Source organism: Geosmithia morbida, assembly GCF_012550715.1.
Source record: "Geosmithia morbida isolate 1262 chromosome Unknown scaffold_7, whole genome shotgun sequence".
Classification (NCBI taxonomy): Eukaryota; Fungi; Ascomycota; class Sordariomycetes; order Hypocreales; family Bionectriaceae; genus Geosmithia; species Geosmithia morbida.
In genome coordinates, this window is record NW_023336194.1 from 338,774 (window position 1) to 356,576 (window position 17,803).

Sequence of the window (17,803 nt, forward strand, 5' to 3'; positions counted from 1 at the left end):
GGGGGGGGGGGGGGGGGGGGGGAGGAGGGAGATTGCTTTGGGGGCTTCGTAGTCATATTATCATGCCGCCACGTACATCATCACAGTTCATTACAGCCTAGACTTGGACTCGACAAACTCGACCCTGTTGGTGCTAAGGGACAGAAACAAGTCAGCAAAGAAGAAGGAGAAGAAGAGAAAAGGGTTCGGCAAGGATGTATTCCCACTTACCAGGTGCCGACACCCTCGAGTCCGACCTCGACGACATCTCCGTCCTTGAGCCACAGCTGAGGCTTCCGGCCCATGCCCACGCCGGACGGTCTATATTATATAGCCCATATGTCAGCCTCTACACGTCCATCTTGGTTTTTATCTTGGATCTGGATAGGCAAGAAAACCAAAAGCCAGAAACCAAAAACCAAAGAAAACAACAACCGTAGAAGGGGAAAGGTAGCGTACGTTCCAGTAAAGATGAGGTCACCGGGCAACAGTGTGACACCCTGACTGAGGAAAGAGATGATCTTGCGGACATTGAAGATCATATCGGACGTGCTGCTATTCTGTGATCCGACCCACACGTTCAGCAGAGGGAAAAGGGGGGAGGAGGAGGGGGAGGCAGTCACTCACCTGTACAGTCTGTCCGTTGAGCTTCGTCCAGATGCGCAGACCCTGAGGATCCTTGATGGTCTTGGCGCTGACGATTCCCGGGCCGTAGGGAGCCCAGCCGTCGAAACCCTTGCCCAGGGACCACTGGCCCCCGCCCCTGTTGATCTGCCAGTCGCGGTGGGAGACGTCGTCGCCGACGGAGTACCCGAGGACGTAGTCGAGGGCGTCTGTCTCGGAGACCCCGGTGCAGCGACGGCCGACGACGACGACGAGCTCGCACTCGTAGTCGAGCCCGGCCGACTCCTGGGCCACGAGGGGTACCGGGATGGGATCCGACGGCCCGGCCGTGGACGTCACGGGCTTGTAGAACAGGACCGGGTACCCGGGCTCCGGGAGGCCCGTCTCCTTGGCGTGGAGGGCGTAGTTGAGACCCAGGCAGCGCAGCGTACCCGTCTGCGAGGGGGACAGCGGCGAGAGCAGGTGCCTGATGGTGGCGACCTGATCGGTCACGTGGTGGCGGCCCAGGACGTCGCCGTCGATGATGCGGGCCGTCCTGGCCTTGGAGATGTCCGTCTCGCCGGCGGGTAGGACGGCGTCGCCGTAGTATACCTGGCCGTCTGTGGCGACGAAGCGGACGAGGCGCTGCGAGGCTGTCAGTCCGTCTGCACGCGGCTTCACAGACGTCATGATCACTTTGAGAGGGGATCGTTCTTACCGAGAAGCTCTCCATTTTCTTTTTTCTTTTTCTTTTTTTTCTTTTTCCTTTTTTAATAATCAAGTTTTTTTTTTCTTCGTTTTCGCCACCCTATATTCTTATAATGAGAAGGATTTTTTTTTGGAGGTCTTTGGATGCGTGCTGTCACTGTTTTAGGGTTGAATGGTTTCTGAGAGAGAAAGTCTTCGGTGCAGGAGAGAGCAGGTCGGGGGAGATTGACGATATGTGCAGTGTTGACAAAGATGATTGAATTGCGTGATAGATATGGCTACTCTTACAATTCACCGGGGAGCATTCTCTTTCTCCACCTAGTATCACTCATCAATCTGTACAGATTACAGATTACATTATTACCGACCAACTTGATGATATAACTCTCGGAGCGGACCACGAGCCGAAGCTCCAATGCCAATCCCAACCGCGGAGAAGGAGGAGCAGAGGCGCTGTAGTTCGCTTAGCTAGAGGCCCATGATCCCTATCTACAGCGCCTTGTACCCCCCCTCCCAGGCCTCCCCACAGTGATCTCATAGAGCGCAGCTCCGTTAAGGAGGAGCTCTTCTCTCCTCCGGTCGAGACAATCTATTTGGAATCGTCAACTGGTCTGATTTTTTTCTCTCCCCCTTATTCATCCTTCTTGTATCTTCTCTCCATCTCGATAATACCCATCACACACCCCACCCATATACTCCCGTCCCAGACGATGCGTCTCTCCGGCCTGCAGAGAGAAGTCCTGTCGCTCTATCGACAGTGTCTTCGGGAATGTCGCAGAAAACCAGTGGTAGGTTATCAAAACGTCCATTCCATATCCCCGACTGGAAGAGAGGAGAGAAAGCAAGCGAGAGAAGCCGGAAATCACAGAGACAGAGACAGAGAGGAGGAGGAGGAGGAGGAGAGAGAACCGGGAGAAGAGACTGATCATGCTTGAATGTAGGAGAATCGCCAACATTTTGTGGATTTTGCCAGGTATGTTAGCAGAACGGGNGGGGGGGGGGGGGGGGCAGTGGGTGGAAAACTTACTCTGACACTCTAGTCGTCCAACGGGATAGAAGAGAATTCTCCCTCCAGCTCAACGTTCCCAAACGTGACTTTGCCGCCATCGAGTACCTGGTTCGGAAGGGGAGAAGGCAGCTCGACGTCTACTCCTCCCCTGGCATCAGGGACATCCGATGAGGCCGAGCCGTCCTCCTCGACGATCGACGACGACGACGACAACCTGGACGACTCGACGTCCTCGAGCCACCGAGGTAAGCTGATGCCCGGACCGGGGACCTCGGCGTCGGCGTCGGGGACGTAGGCGCAGCCGTCCTCGCTGGCCCTGCGGACGAGCTCGGGAGTGTAGAAGCAGGGGACCCTCCCACGGCTACCGCGGCTGCTGCGGGTGTCCATGTCCGCGCTGGACGTCGGGGTCGGCATCCCCGGGGAGGACTCGGGGGCGACGGGGGAGGGCTCGACGGCCCACTCCTCGGTGTCGCCCTCGCCGTGGCTGTGGCTGGAGGAGCCGCGCTCGCGCGCGCAGTTCCGGTCGATGTCGGCCGTGAATATGTCAGTGTGCAGGTGACCGATGGCCGTCTCCTCCTGCACGTCGTCCTGGCTGTTGATGTACGCCACGGTGGCGTCGTAGCCGTACCGGGTGCCGACGAAGCGCTCCCGCGTCGGCCGGTTCAGTGGCCGCTGCACCCGAGGCCTGCTCGGGACGGCGGGGTCCGTGTTGCATCGGAAGGTGCGGACCATGGTCGGATCCGGGTTGGCTGATGGTTGTGGTTCGTCTGTCTTTGCGGTCGTCTCGAGTTTGGCTTCTTAGTATCTTCTTGTTTCTGTTACTCACCTGTATGATGTCATTGTAAGGAAGAGAGAGGGTGTGCTAGTTGTACGAGTCTGAGATGAAGAGAGAGACGGAGAGACAGAGATATAGACAGATGGATGGATGGATAGTGGGTAAGTGGGAGAGAGAGAGAGAGAGAGAGAGAGAGAGAAACAGAATGGAAGCCGAAAGGTCGTCGTCTTCTTATACCTTCTCATGAGGTCGATTGTTTGCCTTCAAGGGACGTCCCTGGACTTCTCTCCATGATGGCTTCCCTTTTGTCTGCGTGCCGTGCCACTGCAGAGGTTCATGCATGGCGAATCGATTCCTCAGCCATGACATTGTTTACGACGCTCTTTGTCTGCTTTCCTTCTCTCTCATCTGGCAAACATGTCCGTCTCTGTCTCTGGCATGTACAAGAAGGAGAGACAAAAAAAGGCATTGTGCGTTTCCTGCAACAGTCCAAGCCCGGCGAACCGATCTCCTCGATATCGGTCTTGTCAAGAACATGCCTCTGTCTTGATCCAGATGTTTGCTCTTGGGCAGCAGAACACCGTCACCCTTTTTGTCGTAACCTGTACAGTGCCATTGTGCGTTTCCACGGCCGATCCGTCCCGGCGAACCGATCTCTCCCCCAAGGTAGATCTCTGTCAAAACAACCTTTGTTCCTTGTTCTGATTCTTTGTCCTGGTGTCTGCTCTCGGGAAGTAGACATGTTCAATCTTTTTGCCTTCCAAGTTCACAATGCCCTTGTCGTGTTCGTCCTAGTTTCCACGGTAGTGTCCAGCCCCAGCGAACCGATTCTCGCGAGGACAGACTGTTTTCTTCTTATTTTCTTCTTCCTTTTTTTTAAAAAAAGAAAAAGAAATAAAACAATTCCTTGATCTGTCTAGATATCTTTCCTGGACGCAGCATACATGTTCATCCTCTGTCTCCGAAACGCACAATGCCCTTGTGGTGTTCATCCGTTTCCACCATCGAGCACCCGTCAACGAATGGACTACCTCCTCACAGTATACGGCTACCCCCCCAGCCTTCCTTTGTTCTCATCCTTGACCACATTTCATTGATGCTATGCCTTTTCCGGCCCTTGCTCTTCTGTCCTTGATGGAACATGTTGGTTGCGGTCCTTTGTCACAAGGCCAGCACCGCCTGGTTTCCTCCCCCCTTTTTCGACCGCATCTAAGCTAATCTGAGAACCATCGTCCACGACGGCCAACAAAGAGGCAGACATTGCCCCTCGCCCCCCTTCTCACCTTGTCAAAGAGCTGCTTCTTTGGCTGCGATGCCATCCTTGCTGGAGCGGATTTTAGTATATGAAAGGTCCCTCTCTCCCATCCTCAACCTCTCTTTTCCTTCCTTCCCCATCCTCATCATATCATCAACAACTTCAGCCCAACCATCACGCAACAGCAGCAACTTCAAGCCATAGATTCCCCTTGACCACCAAGGCCAATCCTTCTAACCGCCACACCAATTCCTCATTTCTCAGGAGCCGGACCTCCACATCCCCCCTTCACGATGTGCATAGTCAAATACCAGTACGACTGCGGGCACGAGGAGCGCGAGTTTGTGCGCTGCGTATACCATGGTCGGGTAGCGGCCTTCTTCCGTGCCGTGGTCCACGACAAGGTCTGCAGGCGGTCGACCGCGGCTATCCGTCATAGGCTGTGCGTAGAGTGCGAGGCTGAGAGGCGTCACGGGTGCCGTCGCCGTCGCAGGGACGGACGGTCGTCCACCAACACCGACGCCGGCCACCCCCGTGGCCACGGCGATCGCGAAAGGCGTCGCCACCACCGCCTTGACCGTCCCTCGACCAGCGATGGGACCATGCCGACATCCACCGGCACTGACGAGAGGCAGGCGCGTCAGCAGCACCGCGCTAGGCAGGGACATGATCCCACAGACGTTCCCCGCCCCGTCAGGGAGCGTTCCGGCATCCATGCCCAGCGCGTTCGCCGTATGGAGCAGCAACCCAAGCTGCACACCTCCAGCGAGGAGGCCAGCGGCTCGCGCAGGCCGGGCACCGGTGGTCCTGCCAAGAAGGGGAGGCGTGATGACGGCTACGTCGTCGTCGAATCCGAGAGCGGCAGCAGCCGTCGCTCGGCCAGGGGTAGGTCCGCCAGCGATGCGGGCCCTAAATCCTCCTTCATCCCGAGCGGGGACTCATTCGGAGCAGAGGCTGAGTTCGCCCACGCCGGGTATCACCAGGGGCCATCGGACCCCTTTCTTGCCGACTCCGACTTGGCAGACGATGAGAGGTCAGTGGTGTCTTCCGTCCAGTGGCCCTTCCACGGCAAGTCCGCAGGAGGACGCGGCGTAGACAGAGCTGACAGCCAGAAAACGTCCACGACGTCATCCTCCGAGGGCAAGCGTATCCGGAAGCAGAAAGCTGCTTTCCGCCGTGGCGATGACGTCCACCAGGCTGTCGGCAGGCAGTGGGCTGCGGGTAACGTGACCGTTCATAGCAGCGGGAGTAGCGGGGCGAAGACGTACGGCGAAGTTCCGGCTTACCAGGGGTTCACCACTGGCTGCAGTGGTACTGTCCCCGAGTACTACCCTCCTCGCCCGCCCAGCTCGGTGTACGCGGGCGTCCCTGAGCCCGCGCCCTCGGCACCCCACCCCGGGGTCCGGCCTTCGCCCCCCGCCCCGAGTCATGGGCAGCGTGGTGGACAGTCCCGGCCCCAGGACCCGTCCCAGAAGGACCGGAGCAGGCCTCCCCTGACGCGCACTCACAGGGCGCCCAGGGCCGAGGACCAGCAGTCCCGCGGGAGCTTGGAGACGGAGCAATCGTCTCAGGTACGTCCACCCCCCCGTCCCCGCACTAACAGTGGCGCAGAAACAGGCGCCGCTTTCAACCCTGCCGGCATGCCGTCCATCGCCCCCGAACCGTCCCTGCTCAACCCCCGGTGCGCACCTCCGCCGCCGCCGATCGGCCTCCGGGGCTTCCGCGAGCCGGATGACAGGAGGGGCATCCACCTGCGCCAGCCCACCTCGTCCAGGAACACCTCGTTCCCTCACCAGGTTAACCCGGAGATCATCAACTCCAGCTGGGGCAGGAACCAAGGGTGCCCATCCCAGAGGAAGCGGTCTAACGCCAGTCAAGCTGGGAGCATGGGCGAAGGGTCCGGTATGATGAAGAGGATGGGCAAGTCCCTCCTTGAGAAGCTGCGCATCCGTGATGGCGAAGACGAGGATCTGGAGCCAGAGCAGACCGAGGTCTCGTTCATGTGCGTCGGTGCCAAGCAGCAGGAAGGACGCTTCTAAGGATGGAAAGGGAGAGGTTTGCACGACTTGAAGTCCCAGGGACTGGTTAAGGGATGTTTGTGTTTGTTTGCTTTCTGCTTCTTTTGTCATTTACCTTTCCCGTTCTTTCTTATCCTGTCTTGTTCTTCTTCCTTCTTCTTTTCCCTCTTGATCGTTTCCTCGTATCATATTTCTTTGTTTGTCACTTTTTTCTTTCTTTTTTTAGACTTTCTTCTTTTCTTGCTTTTTCGTTGTGTCTATTTTTTTATTGTTCATGCTGATGTTTGCTTAGATTAGAGTAAGACAACAAAAGGTGAAGAAAGGGTATAGAGAAAAACATGGAGCTTGGAAATCTAGGAATCCAGGAACATAATTTTAATTGTTTTGACATTTCGTTTGTTGTAAATTTTTTTTTTTTTTTGGGGGGGGGGGGGGGTTCAGTTGTTTAACATGGTAGTAAAAGATGCTTGGAGAAAAGAACAAGGACAGAAATGAATACAGATAAAGACAGAAATTTTGTAGAGGGAGAAGCGAGTAGAATGGAATGAAGAGTGAAAAGGTATAACGCGGAAAAAACAACAAGAAGTAAATCACCTCGGGGTTTCAAGTTCCGGTGCGAATCAAGAGCCGAGAGCGATGCACTAGGGCTTCCCCAGAGACTCGGAAATGTCTCCCCCTTCAAAGGAGGCAACGAGTTAGAGAAGCAAGAAACGTCGTCACAAAGACGGGGCGGTGCTCATGGGCAGCGTAGCTCAGTTGGCCTTGGTGCTCTTCTCTTGCGACTTGAACTTGGCAATCTCAGCATGCACCTTCTTGTTGACACGAGACTGGAGCTCGGGTCGGTAGCCGACGGTAAAGAGGATCTCGAGCCAGACGAACATGGGAGCGAGGAAGAGGGCCTGGACGAGGTTATCCAGGAGGGCGGGGGCACGGCGCTCGAAGAATCCGTGGCCGACGAACTGAATGACCCAGCAGACAATGTGGACGGCCGCGGCCGAGACCAGAGTGTTTTCCGGGTCGAGAGCCCTCAGGTAGTTACTGCCAGCCGCAGCGCCGACGCAGATTGCGGCGAGGACAAAGCCAGCCACAGGCTCTAATAACAGATACAGGGAAGAGTAGAGCAGAGCGGCGATGGTGCCGAGGTTGAGGTCCAGGTATGGCACGGTCAGCCACCCGGGGAGCTGGATGAGTGTACCCGTGTACGATGCCTAGAGAGGTGGTCCATGGTGAGCATCCATGGCATGGATGTATCAAGAGAAGACATGGGTTGGGCATGGCAATCATATACAAGAGGATTCTGTATAATGCCACGGGGCCTACTTACTAGGCAGAATCCCGAAAAGAGAATCAATGGCACGCAGACAGTGTGGATGACCACATTGGTGTGGTTGTGATGGTATGACCCATACTAACAGGGATGGCGGTCAGCGGCGGGATTGTGGACAGTGAAGTGACGGGATCTTGAGGTAAGGGCTCACAAAGACAAGGTGACGCTCAAGGTCGAGCGACATGATCTGAGATATGTGTGGTGGTGGCGTGGGGGAGGGGGGGAGAGAGGGAATGTGTGATTGTGGCCGTGGCCGGGGTGGGATGGATGAGGTCAAGGCTCCAAGGGGGGACGGTTGGTGAGCAGGGAAGGGGAATGCCTAGAGATTGTGAGGGAAAGAGAGGTGACCTTGAAGGAAAGAGAGAGTTATTACTGGCGAGTCGTTGCGGCAACCACCAAGTGACAGCAGACTCATGAGGTGGGAGCAGGAGGAAGGTGGTGAGGAAGTGTGGGAGGTTGGAAGTTGGGAGTGGAGGAGAGAAGTGCAACGAAGCCCATGGTGAGGTTCCATGCGATTTGTGCCTTTGTAGTCCTCCGTATTACGGAGAACTTGTTCGTACTGGGAACCCGAGGACGAATCAGGGGAAGCTAATACTAACGTGGGGCCGTAGAGTGCCGTCAAAGTTACGAGGAGACAAAGCAGGCAAGCTCTGAGGCTTCCCCACTACTTCTGCTGCTGCTGCTGCTGCTGCTGTGCTGCCGTGGCTCTACTATTGATACACAAGTTATATTGTAGCCTGCGGTGATCTTCCTCTCAGCCTCGATAGCTCCAACTGACCCCGTCTCCAACTTGAGCTTATATAATGGCTTGAGGATTACAAGTAGATTCGTAGCGTCTAGGTCTGGACCATGGAGTGACGAGACGTCGATGCCAGGTCTAATTGGTCGGCCATTATAATATTCAAACGCATGCACACATATAAATTCAGAAAAGAAGAAGAGAGAAACGTGGAGAAATAGAAGAGAAGAGTACAAGAGGGAGGAGGAGGGATACAGGCATAGAAGGTACCACTTTTCGCACTTGCCTGTTTGACGTTTTATCGATATCTCTCTTTGCCATCATCCCCCTCCTTCTGGACCGCACCTTCCCCATTTGCTGCCGATCTTTTTCTTTTTTCTTTGTTGAGGGCACACAAGAGGTCGTATCGATCAGGGCGAGAACTGTCCCACAAGCTGCCAGGCTGATGATGTATCAGGAAATCAGGTACAGCGAGATCACAGGTAAAGGTTCATAGGTACACTCTGATTCAGTTCCATTATTGGACGCATCATGTAATGCCATTTTGAAGTAGGGAATCCATCAATTTCGTGGTGTATGCGTATATGTGCTTGTTGGGTTTACTGTATATGATACTATGTAATAATACTAGTAGCACGGATACTACATGTAGTATACCATAGACTACAGTGCCCTCTACCACTAAGTGGTAATACATATTACATATTACTGTAATCTGTACAGTGACAGTGGTACTTGGCGTGCCTGACCGGTGGCCATCCGTCAGGCAGCCAAAGAGGAAGAAAAGAAAAAAACACGCACAGACCACCCTTCAGCCATGCAGCCGCGCCCGCTGGTTTGTGCCCATCGTTATTGTATTGATATTTCCAAGCTCTCCGCCAAGTCGTTTCATCCACCGCCGCCCACCAAACAACCTCCCAACCCATTTCCTCCCCCTCTGGCATCCCCCATCCGACTTGCCACCATCGCTGCCAACGGATAACTGGTCGGGGGGCTCAGCAGTGCCCGAGCGAGTCCATCAATTCCCTGGTCAGCGCGCGTGCCGCCTTGTCGTCCGCTCCGTGGTCCCGCTCCCATCCCTCGACGAACGACGAAGTACGGCGCACGGGACTACGACGACGCTCGCCTCTTGCGTCTGTCACCAACGCGCCCCGTATCTACGCTTTGAACCCAGTCGAGATAGCACGTCTTGCCGCTGCCGAAAAAAAAGTCCGTCGCTTACGATTCCTCCGGCCCGTCGACGACTGTGCGCGCACACGCACGCATCGACTCCACTGCCTGGCTCGCCGCCCAGCTCTGAACGCGCATTGCGAACCTGATCTCCTCGCCGATCATCCCGACATACCGTCATCATGTTTTTCCTCTATAACATGGAGCGCAGGGTCACCCTGCACCCGTCGTACTTCGGCCGTAACATGCACGACCTGGTGACGAGCAAGCTTCTCAAGGACGTCGAGGGTACCTGCTCGGGAAACTACTACATCATATCCATCATGGACACGTTTGACATATCCGAGGGTCGTATCCTGCCGGGTACGGGGCTGGCAGAGTTCACAGTTGGATACCGTGCCGTCGTGTGGAGGCCGTTCAAGGGCGAGACGGTAAGAGACAAAGCATCGATGCACCAATCATGGCCTTGTGTGCTGCTTTCCCATGGATGAGGTTCTCTGACGTGGGCAAAAAAAACAACCAGGTTGACGGTGTTGTCACCTCTATCAACCCCCAGGGCTTCTTCTGCCAAGTCGGACCTCTCAAGCTCTTTGTGTCGGCTCACGTATGTTGTCTCTATCCTCACACAATGCTAATGGGAGTCTGGCTCTGTTGCTGACGTACGTCGTCCCACCCTTCACTGCAGTTGATCCCCAATGATATCCAGTGGGATCCCAACGCGACGCCTCCCCAGTACACCAACAACGAGGATACCGTCATCGAGCCGGGCACCCACGTCCGCGTCAAGATTCTGGGTACCAGGAGCGAAGTTGGCGAGATGTGGGCGATTGGCAGCATCAAGGAGGATTACCTCGGGTATGACCTCTGGGATGTGTCCTTATCACATTTTGCACATGCTAACGTGATTACCCCTTTACCAGATGCCTGCAGGATTAAAGAGCACCACTACTGCTACTAGCCTAGACGAGGGAGGTTTGCAGCGCCATTCTGGAAATTATGTTGAAGCGACTTGGCATTTGATCGAGAGTCTTCCCGGATGAGGACGGGAAAAAAGATGATTAGAAGGGGAAGCAGGAGAAGAGAAAAATCGACTACGACCTCGAAAGAAGAAAAGAGGGGAAATCTCCACGGGGGGCCGTCCTCGGCCACCGTGATGACAGCTGCGGTGTATCACACCACCTTGATCTGCTGTTCCATGCGAGAGACAGGAGCCGACCTGTGTCCTCCCTCCTTTTACCCCTCCTCAGCAAGAATCTCATGAAGACACATAATTGTTTATACAGTCGGGAAACCCTTCAGCATCGTCCATGTAAGACGTGCCTAGATCTGGATAATGTGCTTCGATGCCACAGAGAATTGGATACCAGCAGACTGTCTATTTCCATGTTGCCGTTGCATGATGTGTTACTGCAAAGACGATGCCTGCCTGCCATGCAGTCAGGACTTGCTTATTACTAACTGCACGTGAGGCGGGCTGTCTGTGCCGACCCTTGCTGCTGGGAATGCAAGGAGCATGGAGCCATAAGGAGAAGACTCATCGTCCAACAACAGGCGATGCTATAAATTACGACACCGTCACGATCAATGGGACCTGATTGGCCGCGTGACATCTGTCATCTGCCTCCACGATGGTGCCTCGTCCCGCGCTCTATTCTGTGACCGACACCATGCTAGATCTATAGATCTACCAGGTGCTCTCTGCCACAACCCCCCCCCTAACAGTTCAATCTTGCGGATGTAGAAAATATATTAGATCGAGCCTAGTTCAGGAGAATCTCTTTGCAATGTAGACATCCTACCCATGTCCAGTTAACACTCAAGAGGTAGGTGGGTGCTGTTATCTTATATATACGAGAGAGGGGTCAAATGTTCCCCACCACTCCCCCCAGCTTTTCTTCCCCGCGTTGACTCTTGTCAGCAGCACCCTACAAAGACATTGCGTCGGCTCGACAGTTCGAAAAGGGAATGTTGCAGTGAATAAACATCTCGGCTATTCTTCCAGACTACCTTGCCCCCTCTTGTTCAATCTCGTGCTCTTCTTACCTTTCTTGCTCCTGGGATACCATTGCTATAATAAATATCATGCGTCTGAGAGGAACAAGGCTTGCCCAGCAAGTAGCCTGGAGCACCGTCCTTCAACGACGTGGGTACTCGACCAAGAACAAGATGCAGGCTTCTACTAGGGTTGGTACAGCCCTGGCCGAGGGTCGCCAGTCGCTGGGAATGTGGCAGATGATCCCGGGGGCAAATGTGTCTAGGTTGCTGGCTAGGTCGGGCGTGGACTGGGTATGCATCGACTGCGAGCACGGAAACATAGATGGTATGTGATGCACGGTGGGAGGTCGATCAGCTCCACCCTTTTTCCCCCTCTATCTTTTCTTCTCCTTCATGCTAATCGTGTCTTTGCTACTCTCCTTTCAGATTCTGCAATGCATGATGCTGTGCCTGCTGTTGCGGCTCTGGGTGTATCCCCCATCGTCAGGATACCCGATATGCAAGGGTGGATGGTGAAGCGTGAGCCATCCCGTCTTCGTCGATGTGGAAGATCAGAGCTTTAATGTGTCGGAGACTACAGGGGCCCTTGACAGCGGTGCACACGGAGTATGCATATCATACAGAGACACCCACCAGCCGTCGATGCAGATGCTAATACGGCGAGCAGATCATTGTGCCCCTCCTGAGGACAGTCGAGGACGCCAAGCAAATCGTCCAGGCGGCCAAGTTCCCCCCCATCGGCCGTCGAGGTTTCGGCTCGCCCATTGCCATGGAACGCTTTGACCCCGTCCCCACATTCACGCAGTATCTCCGTGGAGCGAATGATTCGATCCTGACCATTGTGCAGATTGAGACGCAGGAGGCTCTCAGCTCGGTGGATGATATTGCTGCTGTGGAGGGAATCGATGTGCTCTTTATCGGTCCATTTGATCTAGGTAGGTTCATCAAGGTGAAGTCAAAAGACGAACATGTCAAAAGAAAAGATATCATACATGGTGTTGATGTACAGAAAAAGCGCTGACAGAAGGTGGCAGGTAACAATATCGGCCACCCCATCATCGACGGTGTCATCCCCCAACAAGTCAGCGATGCGCTGGTCAAGGTCCAGCATGCCTGCCGCAAGGCCGGTAAGAAGAGCGGCATCTACGCCACGGGCCCTGAGCAGGCGAGGCAGTTTGCCGAGAAGGGGTTCGAATTCATCAGCGTCGCGACGGACTATACTACGCTCGAGTTTACGCTCAAAGAGTCGTTTAGCGTCGCGAGTCGCACGCCTGCTCCGGCCAAGGGAAAGTCATACTAGGCTGCCGGAGGGGAGGCTTTCATAGCTTCTCGACATGGTCCATCTTGGCCTCGACCTGTTCCGGCGTAAAGCGGTGCATGAGCTTGACGGCCTTGCTGGCTGTCGTTACATCTTCCGGGGCAGCATCAGCCTTGGCAATATGAATCTATACATTTTTTTTCTCTCTCTCCAATGTTAGACCTGAAAATATAACGGCTTCGAAACGCCGGGTCTTTGTTCTGCTCCGTGCGCCACATGAAAAGGGGTAAAGAAAGAAACGTACCACTGGTACATCGAAATCGTAGAGATCCCTCCATTTCGATCCTGGAGCATCGACATTCTCCTCTCGATACACAAAGGGTCGACGATCCCACACACGCGAAAGGTTGTCCCTTCCCTGGTCGCAGAGGCCACAGCCCGGACGGGAGAAGAGGGTGATCCTGCAGGCCTGCAGGAGACGTCTTGTAGCAAACATAGCTGGCAGGTGAAAGCTGATGAATTCTTTCGGGGGTGAGGGAAAGAGATAGTGTGGGAGCTAGCTCAGATCTTCGACATCTTACGAGTAATAGCACAACGTCGAAACCGGCCCTAGTAAGGGGGGGGGGGGGGGGGAGGAACCGGACAAGCTACCATGCATGCAGGTAAGCTACCAGATGAGGAAAGCGGTGAGGCCGTTGTACTGTATCTTGTCGTCACCGGTCTTCTAGAACATCCCACCCCACCAACATTCGCTCCATTGCATCTCTTCTGTACGTTTTGTTTCCATTAAATTCCCCAGCTTCTTGCTTTCTTGTTTCGCAGGCCACGAACCGCCAATTTACAGCTCTGCTCCATAACCTCCCTTTTCTTCAATCGCGGGGAAGAACTAGCGCCTTTGTCAACAATGCCGCAAAAGTGTGTCCATCAAGGCTGTGGGAAGGTGTTTACCGATGCCGAGGAGGAGTGCGTCTACCACCCGGGACCACCGATTTTCCACGAAGGGCAGAAAGGTATGAACATGCCTGGAAAGGCACAGGCCTACGACGACTATTCTTTATTCCAAGGAAAGAATCTAACGGGAACGGATACTGCTCAGGGTGGAAGTGCTGCAAACCCCGCGTCCTGACGTTTGACGAATTCATGGAGATCCCACCCTGCACGACGGGAGTGCACTCGACGACCGACAAGCCACCGCAGCTCGAGGAGAAGGAGCCGGCCGTGGACGATGCGGTTCTGAACCGCAAGATTGACTCGCTCAACGAGTCAGCCGGCGCCACTGCCGACCCGGGGCGCGCACCCATCAAGCCTACGGCGCAGGCGTCAGCAGCAGCAGCCACGACGACCACGGCCCCGCCCCCCGAGTCCGAGGACGACGACCCGAGCCTCGAGATCCCCGACGGAGCCGTGTGCCGCCGCAAGAAGTGTGGGGCCCGCTATGCCAAGGGCCAGTCACGCGATGCCGGCGAGAAGTGCACCCACCACCCCGGTGTGCCCATCTTCCACGAGGGCAGCAAGGGATACTCGTGCTGCAAGAGGCGTGTGCTCGAGTTTGACCAGTTCATGCTTATAGAAGGGTGCAGGACAAAGGACAGGCACCTGTTCGTCGGCAGTGGGAAGAAGGACAATGTCGACTCTGCGGGGGAGGAGAGGTTGACGACGGTCAGGTATGTTCCACGCCACGCGCCGCGCCGCTGACCCGAGAAAGAGACGAGAAGCAGAAGCAGAACTGCTCACACGATCTTTTCGATATAGACACGACTACTATCAGACCCCCTCGACCATCATCGCGTCCATCTTCCTAAAGAAGATTGTCAAGGACAAGGCCAAGGTCGGCTTCGAAACCCAGTCGGTGGATCTGGACCTCACAACCAGCGACACTCCACCCAAACGATATGTCAGCAGCTTTCCGCTCTTCGGGTCCATCGACACGGACAAGTCGACGTTTAAAGTTCTGGGGACAAAGTTGGAGCTCAACCTTGTCAAGGCAGATGGTGCCCCGTGGCCGGTGCTACGTAGCGACGAGACGCTGACCGGGGAGATTCTGCAGATTGGAAAGGCGGGGAAGGCATAGAGAAAAAAAAGATGAAGAAGGAAATTTTGTTTGGGGGGGGGTAAAAGGTACAAATGTATAACGAGAGATGATGACGACGATGACGACGAGTTGACCGTGGACAGGGGACTGAGGCACGGGATGATGAACATAACCGGTAGGCAGGGGGCGGTAAAGAACTAGACGGTGACAGTAATATGTTATTTCCTCTTCTTCTCTCTCTCTTCTTACCTGGTAATCCGAACAGTATCATTGCGAGCGACTTGGATCTGGTGCTGTCGGCATAACCCCTGTCTACTCATACACACCCACGGCTGTAGAAGGGAAGGAGAGGGGATCGCGTTCTGATAAGCTTAACAGTAAGAAACGCAGATGGCAGATGATGCCCTATGGGAGGAGACCGATGTGTCATGCAACATGATATGATAAGAGGTTGGGGATGAGAGATGATGGTGCCGCTGTAACATGGGAAAGGGGGGGGGGGGGGGGGGGGGGGGGGGGAGATATGGGGTATTATGTCATTCAGTGACGTTTACGGGTCACGACTGAATTTACGTGTTGACAGCTGTACATGCTCGTATCGTGGGCAGTTGAGAGGGACACGACGCAATATTATCACAGGTAGGGTAAGGTAGGTGGCACTCGACTCGTATAACGACACACGATATGCTAGCATTTCTCAGTATTTATTACTTGCATGAACTCTTCCTCTGAGTAAATACGGCTACGTAAACATGTAGCCCACTCACTGGTTACCGGGAGGAAATGTCCGTCATCCTCCCACGCCGAGACTCCCGCTAAGATAAGGTGGCGTCTTGGTCATTGCCAATTGACAATTCGTTTGCTTCAACCGTTTTCCCTTATCACACGGGGCATGCAACCGAAGCCGGTTGTGACCAGGAACCATGACAAGGTTATTTCCTGAGCACGAGTGATAATAAGTGGTAGTATCCGTAAATGATAAAAAAAATTAAAAAATAATAATGAAGTAAAAGAGGATGTCGTCTCTGGGCACTCACGACTGAGAAACAGTTCCTGTCATAAAGAGAGGCCTTCTCTTCCCACCTATCCCCCCCCCATCACGTTACGCCTTATTGCAACCCCTCCTCTCTCTCTCTCTCTCTCTCTCTCCCTCTCTCCCTCTCTTTCTCTCTCTATCTCTCTCTATCTCTATCTTAGTCCCGTCTTATCTGCCCGTACCTGATATCCCTTTCCTACAAATTATCGTGGTGCATTTTATTTGTTTTCTCTCTTTTTTTCTTTTTTCTTTCCTCACTTCTCCAATCTCCATCACCATTCACCTGATCCACACACATCATCATCCTCAATCATGTCGACCGAGGTGTCTCACGGCCGCGGCGGCGCCGGTAACATCAACCCCGACGAGACTGAGTATGTCGACGGCTCCATTGTCCGCGTGGGTCCCGAGGGCAGTCACGGAGACGGTGCATACAGCGCTGGTCGGGGAGGTTCGTCTTCCCCTCCTTTGCACTCTTCCCCTTCCCTTTTCTGTGCTTGTCCTCTTCTTTTCACATTGATTATCCCCTCCATGACAGTCGCATCTCCTACGATACCTGTCGCCAGTCCGGGTGGGAGGGCCACTCAGCTGCCATCGAGCCCGTCGTGAACCCAGTGTGCTGACTAACACCCCGGTTAGGAGTTGGTAACATTGGCGATGCCGGTACGCTGCCCTCTGAGCGCAGGGACAGCGACATGGTCCCTGAAGAGGCCAGGAAGTCTCTCGAGCCCGGCGAGGCCCACCACCTTGGTCGCGGCGGCATCGGCAACGAGCAGCCCGCCCCGGAGGACGGCAAACCCAAGGCTCCCGCCGCCGAACCCAAGCCCAAGGTCCCTGTCGGCCTCGCCGACAAGCTCAAGAACAAGCTGTTTGGAAAGAAGTGAGGGCGTAGGTGGAGATAAAGGAGCAAGGTAAATGAAGAAAAACAGTTATGGAAGGAATGCTAGACCAAGGGACTGACAGAAGGGAAGGGGGGGGGGACGTTTCCTTTTTTTGACTAATACCAATGATATCCTTTGTTTTTTCTTTTGGCTAAACTCGACAATCTCTGTTTCGCAATACATCAACATATTAACTCTAGAAATCCTCGGAACATGTTGACGAAATCTCGGAGTGGCCTTGATTGTATGTTATCAATCAAGAAACCAAGCACATGTTGGCTAGAACATGTCTCAGCCAATCGCCGACCTGACGCCACAAGCACATCCCTCACCGAAATGAAAACATTCGCTTGGCCCTGGGCGTGTCAGATACGCCGAGAGAGGAATTCAGCATCTAGATCTTGGTCTTAGCTGTCATGTCTGTGCGTAAAATAGTCTAAGACAGACATGGCCATGTGGTTTCTTTATAGAGGGGTTGAGAGACATCAGATAAGAGATCTGGAATTCGATTGTGCTCTAGGGATGGAAGATTCCCGGGGAGGGGAAGTAAAGGCATTGCCCTGGTTGCTATACGGACCGTCACAGCTCGGCACTCCAATGCAGAGCGGTGATGGTGGTGGTGACTAGCTAACCGGCGACGGTGACTAGCTAACCGGCGACGGTGACAGCGGCGACGGCGGCTAAAACGTACGGCAGCATGCAGTCAGTTCAACCACGGAACGACTTGACGTATGCTTCTTTCTGCAGGGCACATGACACACATGTACGGGTAGAAAACCAGGCAGTATTACTCCACCGCCTCGAGGTAGTAGTGGTTAGAGCAGCAGTAGTCATCACTAGTATGCATGGATGGTAAAAAAAGATGGCAGAGCTAGGAAAATGACGACACAGAGGTTGCATCGGCGATCATTCATCCATCCATCCTCCTGCGTGTTGCGTGCGCAGCTAGATGGTAACAGGACAAAAAGAGAGAGAGAGGGAGAGAGAACGTGAACCGTGAACTGTCAGTATGCGAGAC

At 54.4% G+C, this 17,803-nt stretch overlaps 8 protein-coding genes across 8 annotated transcripts; 5 read left to right on the forward strand and 3 right to left on the reverse strand.

Annotated features, from left to right (window-relative positions):
• Nucleotides 1-212: 212 nt before the first annotated feature.
• On the reverse strand, nucleotides 213-1,272 carry GMORB2_6950 (2-keto-4-pentenoate hydratase/2-oxohepta-3-ene-1,7-dioic acid hydratase (catechol pathway); the record flags this gene model as incomplete). The annotated part of the gene is made up of 3 exons (XM_035468915.1): nucleotides 213-300; nucleotides 439-539; nucleotides 607-1,272. Coding segments are annotated over 3 exons (855 nt in total), but the record flags the coding sequence as incomplete, so codon positions are not given.
• A 1,054-nt stretch (nucleotides 1,273-2,326) lies between these two features.
• On the reverse strand, nucleotides 2,327-3,031 carry GMORB2_6951 (uncharacterized protein; the record flags this gene model as incomplete). Its single annotated transcript, XM_035468916.1, has 1 exon — nucleotides 2,327-3,031. One exon carries the CDS (start codon nucleotides 3,029-3,031, stop codon nucleotides 2,327-2,329), a length of 705 nt encoding a protein of 234 aa, XP_035321296.1.
• A 783-nt stretch (nucleotides 3,032-3,814) lies between these two features.
• GMORB2_6952 (uncharacterized protein) lies at nucleotides 3,815-6,368 on the forward strand (the record flags this gene model as incomplete). The annotated part of the gene is made up of 4 exons (XM_035468917.1): nucleotides 3,815-3,877; nucleotides 4,644-5,729; nucleotides 5,840-5,900; nucleotides 5,947-6,368. The coding sequence occupies 4 exons, from the start codon at nucleotides 3,815-3,817 to the stop codon at nucleotides 6,366-6,368; spliced, it is 1,632 nt and encodes a 543-aa protein (XP_035321297.1).
• A 731-nt stretch (nucleotides 6,369-7,099) lies between these two features.
• Nucleotides 7,100-7,858, reverse strand: GMORB2_6953 (Protein of unknown function (DUF962); the record flags this gene model as incomplete). The annotated part of the gene is made up of 3 exons (XM_035468918.1): nucleotides 7,100-7,555; nucleotides 7,672-7,755; nucleotides 7,826-7,858. 3 exons carry the CDS (start codon nucleotides 7,856-7,858, stop codon nucleotides 7,100-7,102), a joined length of 573 nt encoding a protein of 190 aa, XP_035321298.1.
• Nucleotides 7,859-9,765: 1,907 nt separating this feature from the next.
• Nucleotides 9,766-10,519, forward strand: GMORB2_6954 (DNA-directed RNA polymerase II subunit RPB7; the record flags this gene model as incomplete). Its single annotated transcript, XM_035468919.1, has 3 exons — nucleotides 9,766-10,014; nucleotides 10,269-10,438; nucleotides 10,504-10,519. 3 exons carry the CDS (start codon nucleotides 9,766-9,768, stop codon nucleotides 10,517-10,519), a joined length of 435 nt encoding a protein of 144 aa, XP_035321299.1.
• Nucleotides 10,520-11,665: 1,146 nt separating this feature from the next.
• On the forward strand, nucleotides 11,666-12,878 carry GMORB2_6955 (4-hydroxy-2-oxoheptanedioate aldolase; the record flags this gene model as incomplete). Its single annotated transcript, XM_035468920.1, has 5 exons — nucleotides 11,666-11,903; nucleotides 12,005-12,097; nucleotides 12,159-12,184; nucleotides 12,246-12,513; nucleotides 12,613-12,878. The coding sequence occupies 5 exons, from the start codon at nucleotides 11,666-11,668 to the stop codon at nucleotides 12,876-12,878; spliced, it is 891 nt and encodes a 296-aa protein (XP_035321300.1).
• An 862-nt stretch (nucleotides 12,879-13,740) lies between these two features.
• Nucleotides 13,741-14,907, forward strand: GMORB2_6956 (CHORD protein; the record flags this gene model as incomplete). Its single annotated transcript, XM_035468921.1, has 3 exons — nucleotides 13,741-13,846; nucleotides 13,933-14,500; nucleotides 14,589-14,907. 3 exons carry the CDS (start codon nucleotides 13,741-13,743, stop codon nucleotides 14,905-14,907), a joined length of 993 nt encoding a protein of 330 aa, XP_035321301.1.
• Nucleotides 14,908-16,216: 1,309 nt separating this feature from the next.
• Nucleotides 16,217-16,788, forward strand: GMORB2_6957 (Protein of unknown function (DUF3602); the record flags this gene model as incomplete). Its single annotated transcript, XM_035468922.1, has 2 exons — nucleotides 16,217-16,355; nucleotides 16,544-16,788. 2 exons carry the CDS (start codon nucleotides 16,217-16,219, stop codon nucleotides 16,786-16,788), a joined length of 384 nt encoding a protein of 127 aa, XP_035321302.1.
• Nucleotides 16,789-17,803: the final 1,015 nt, after the last annotated feature.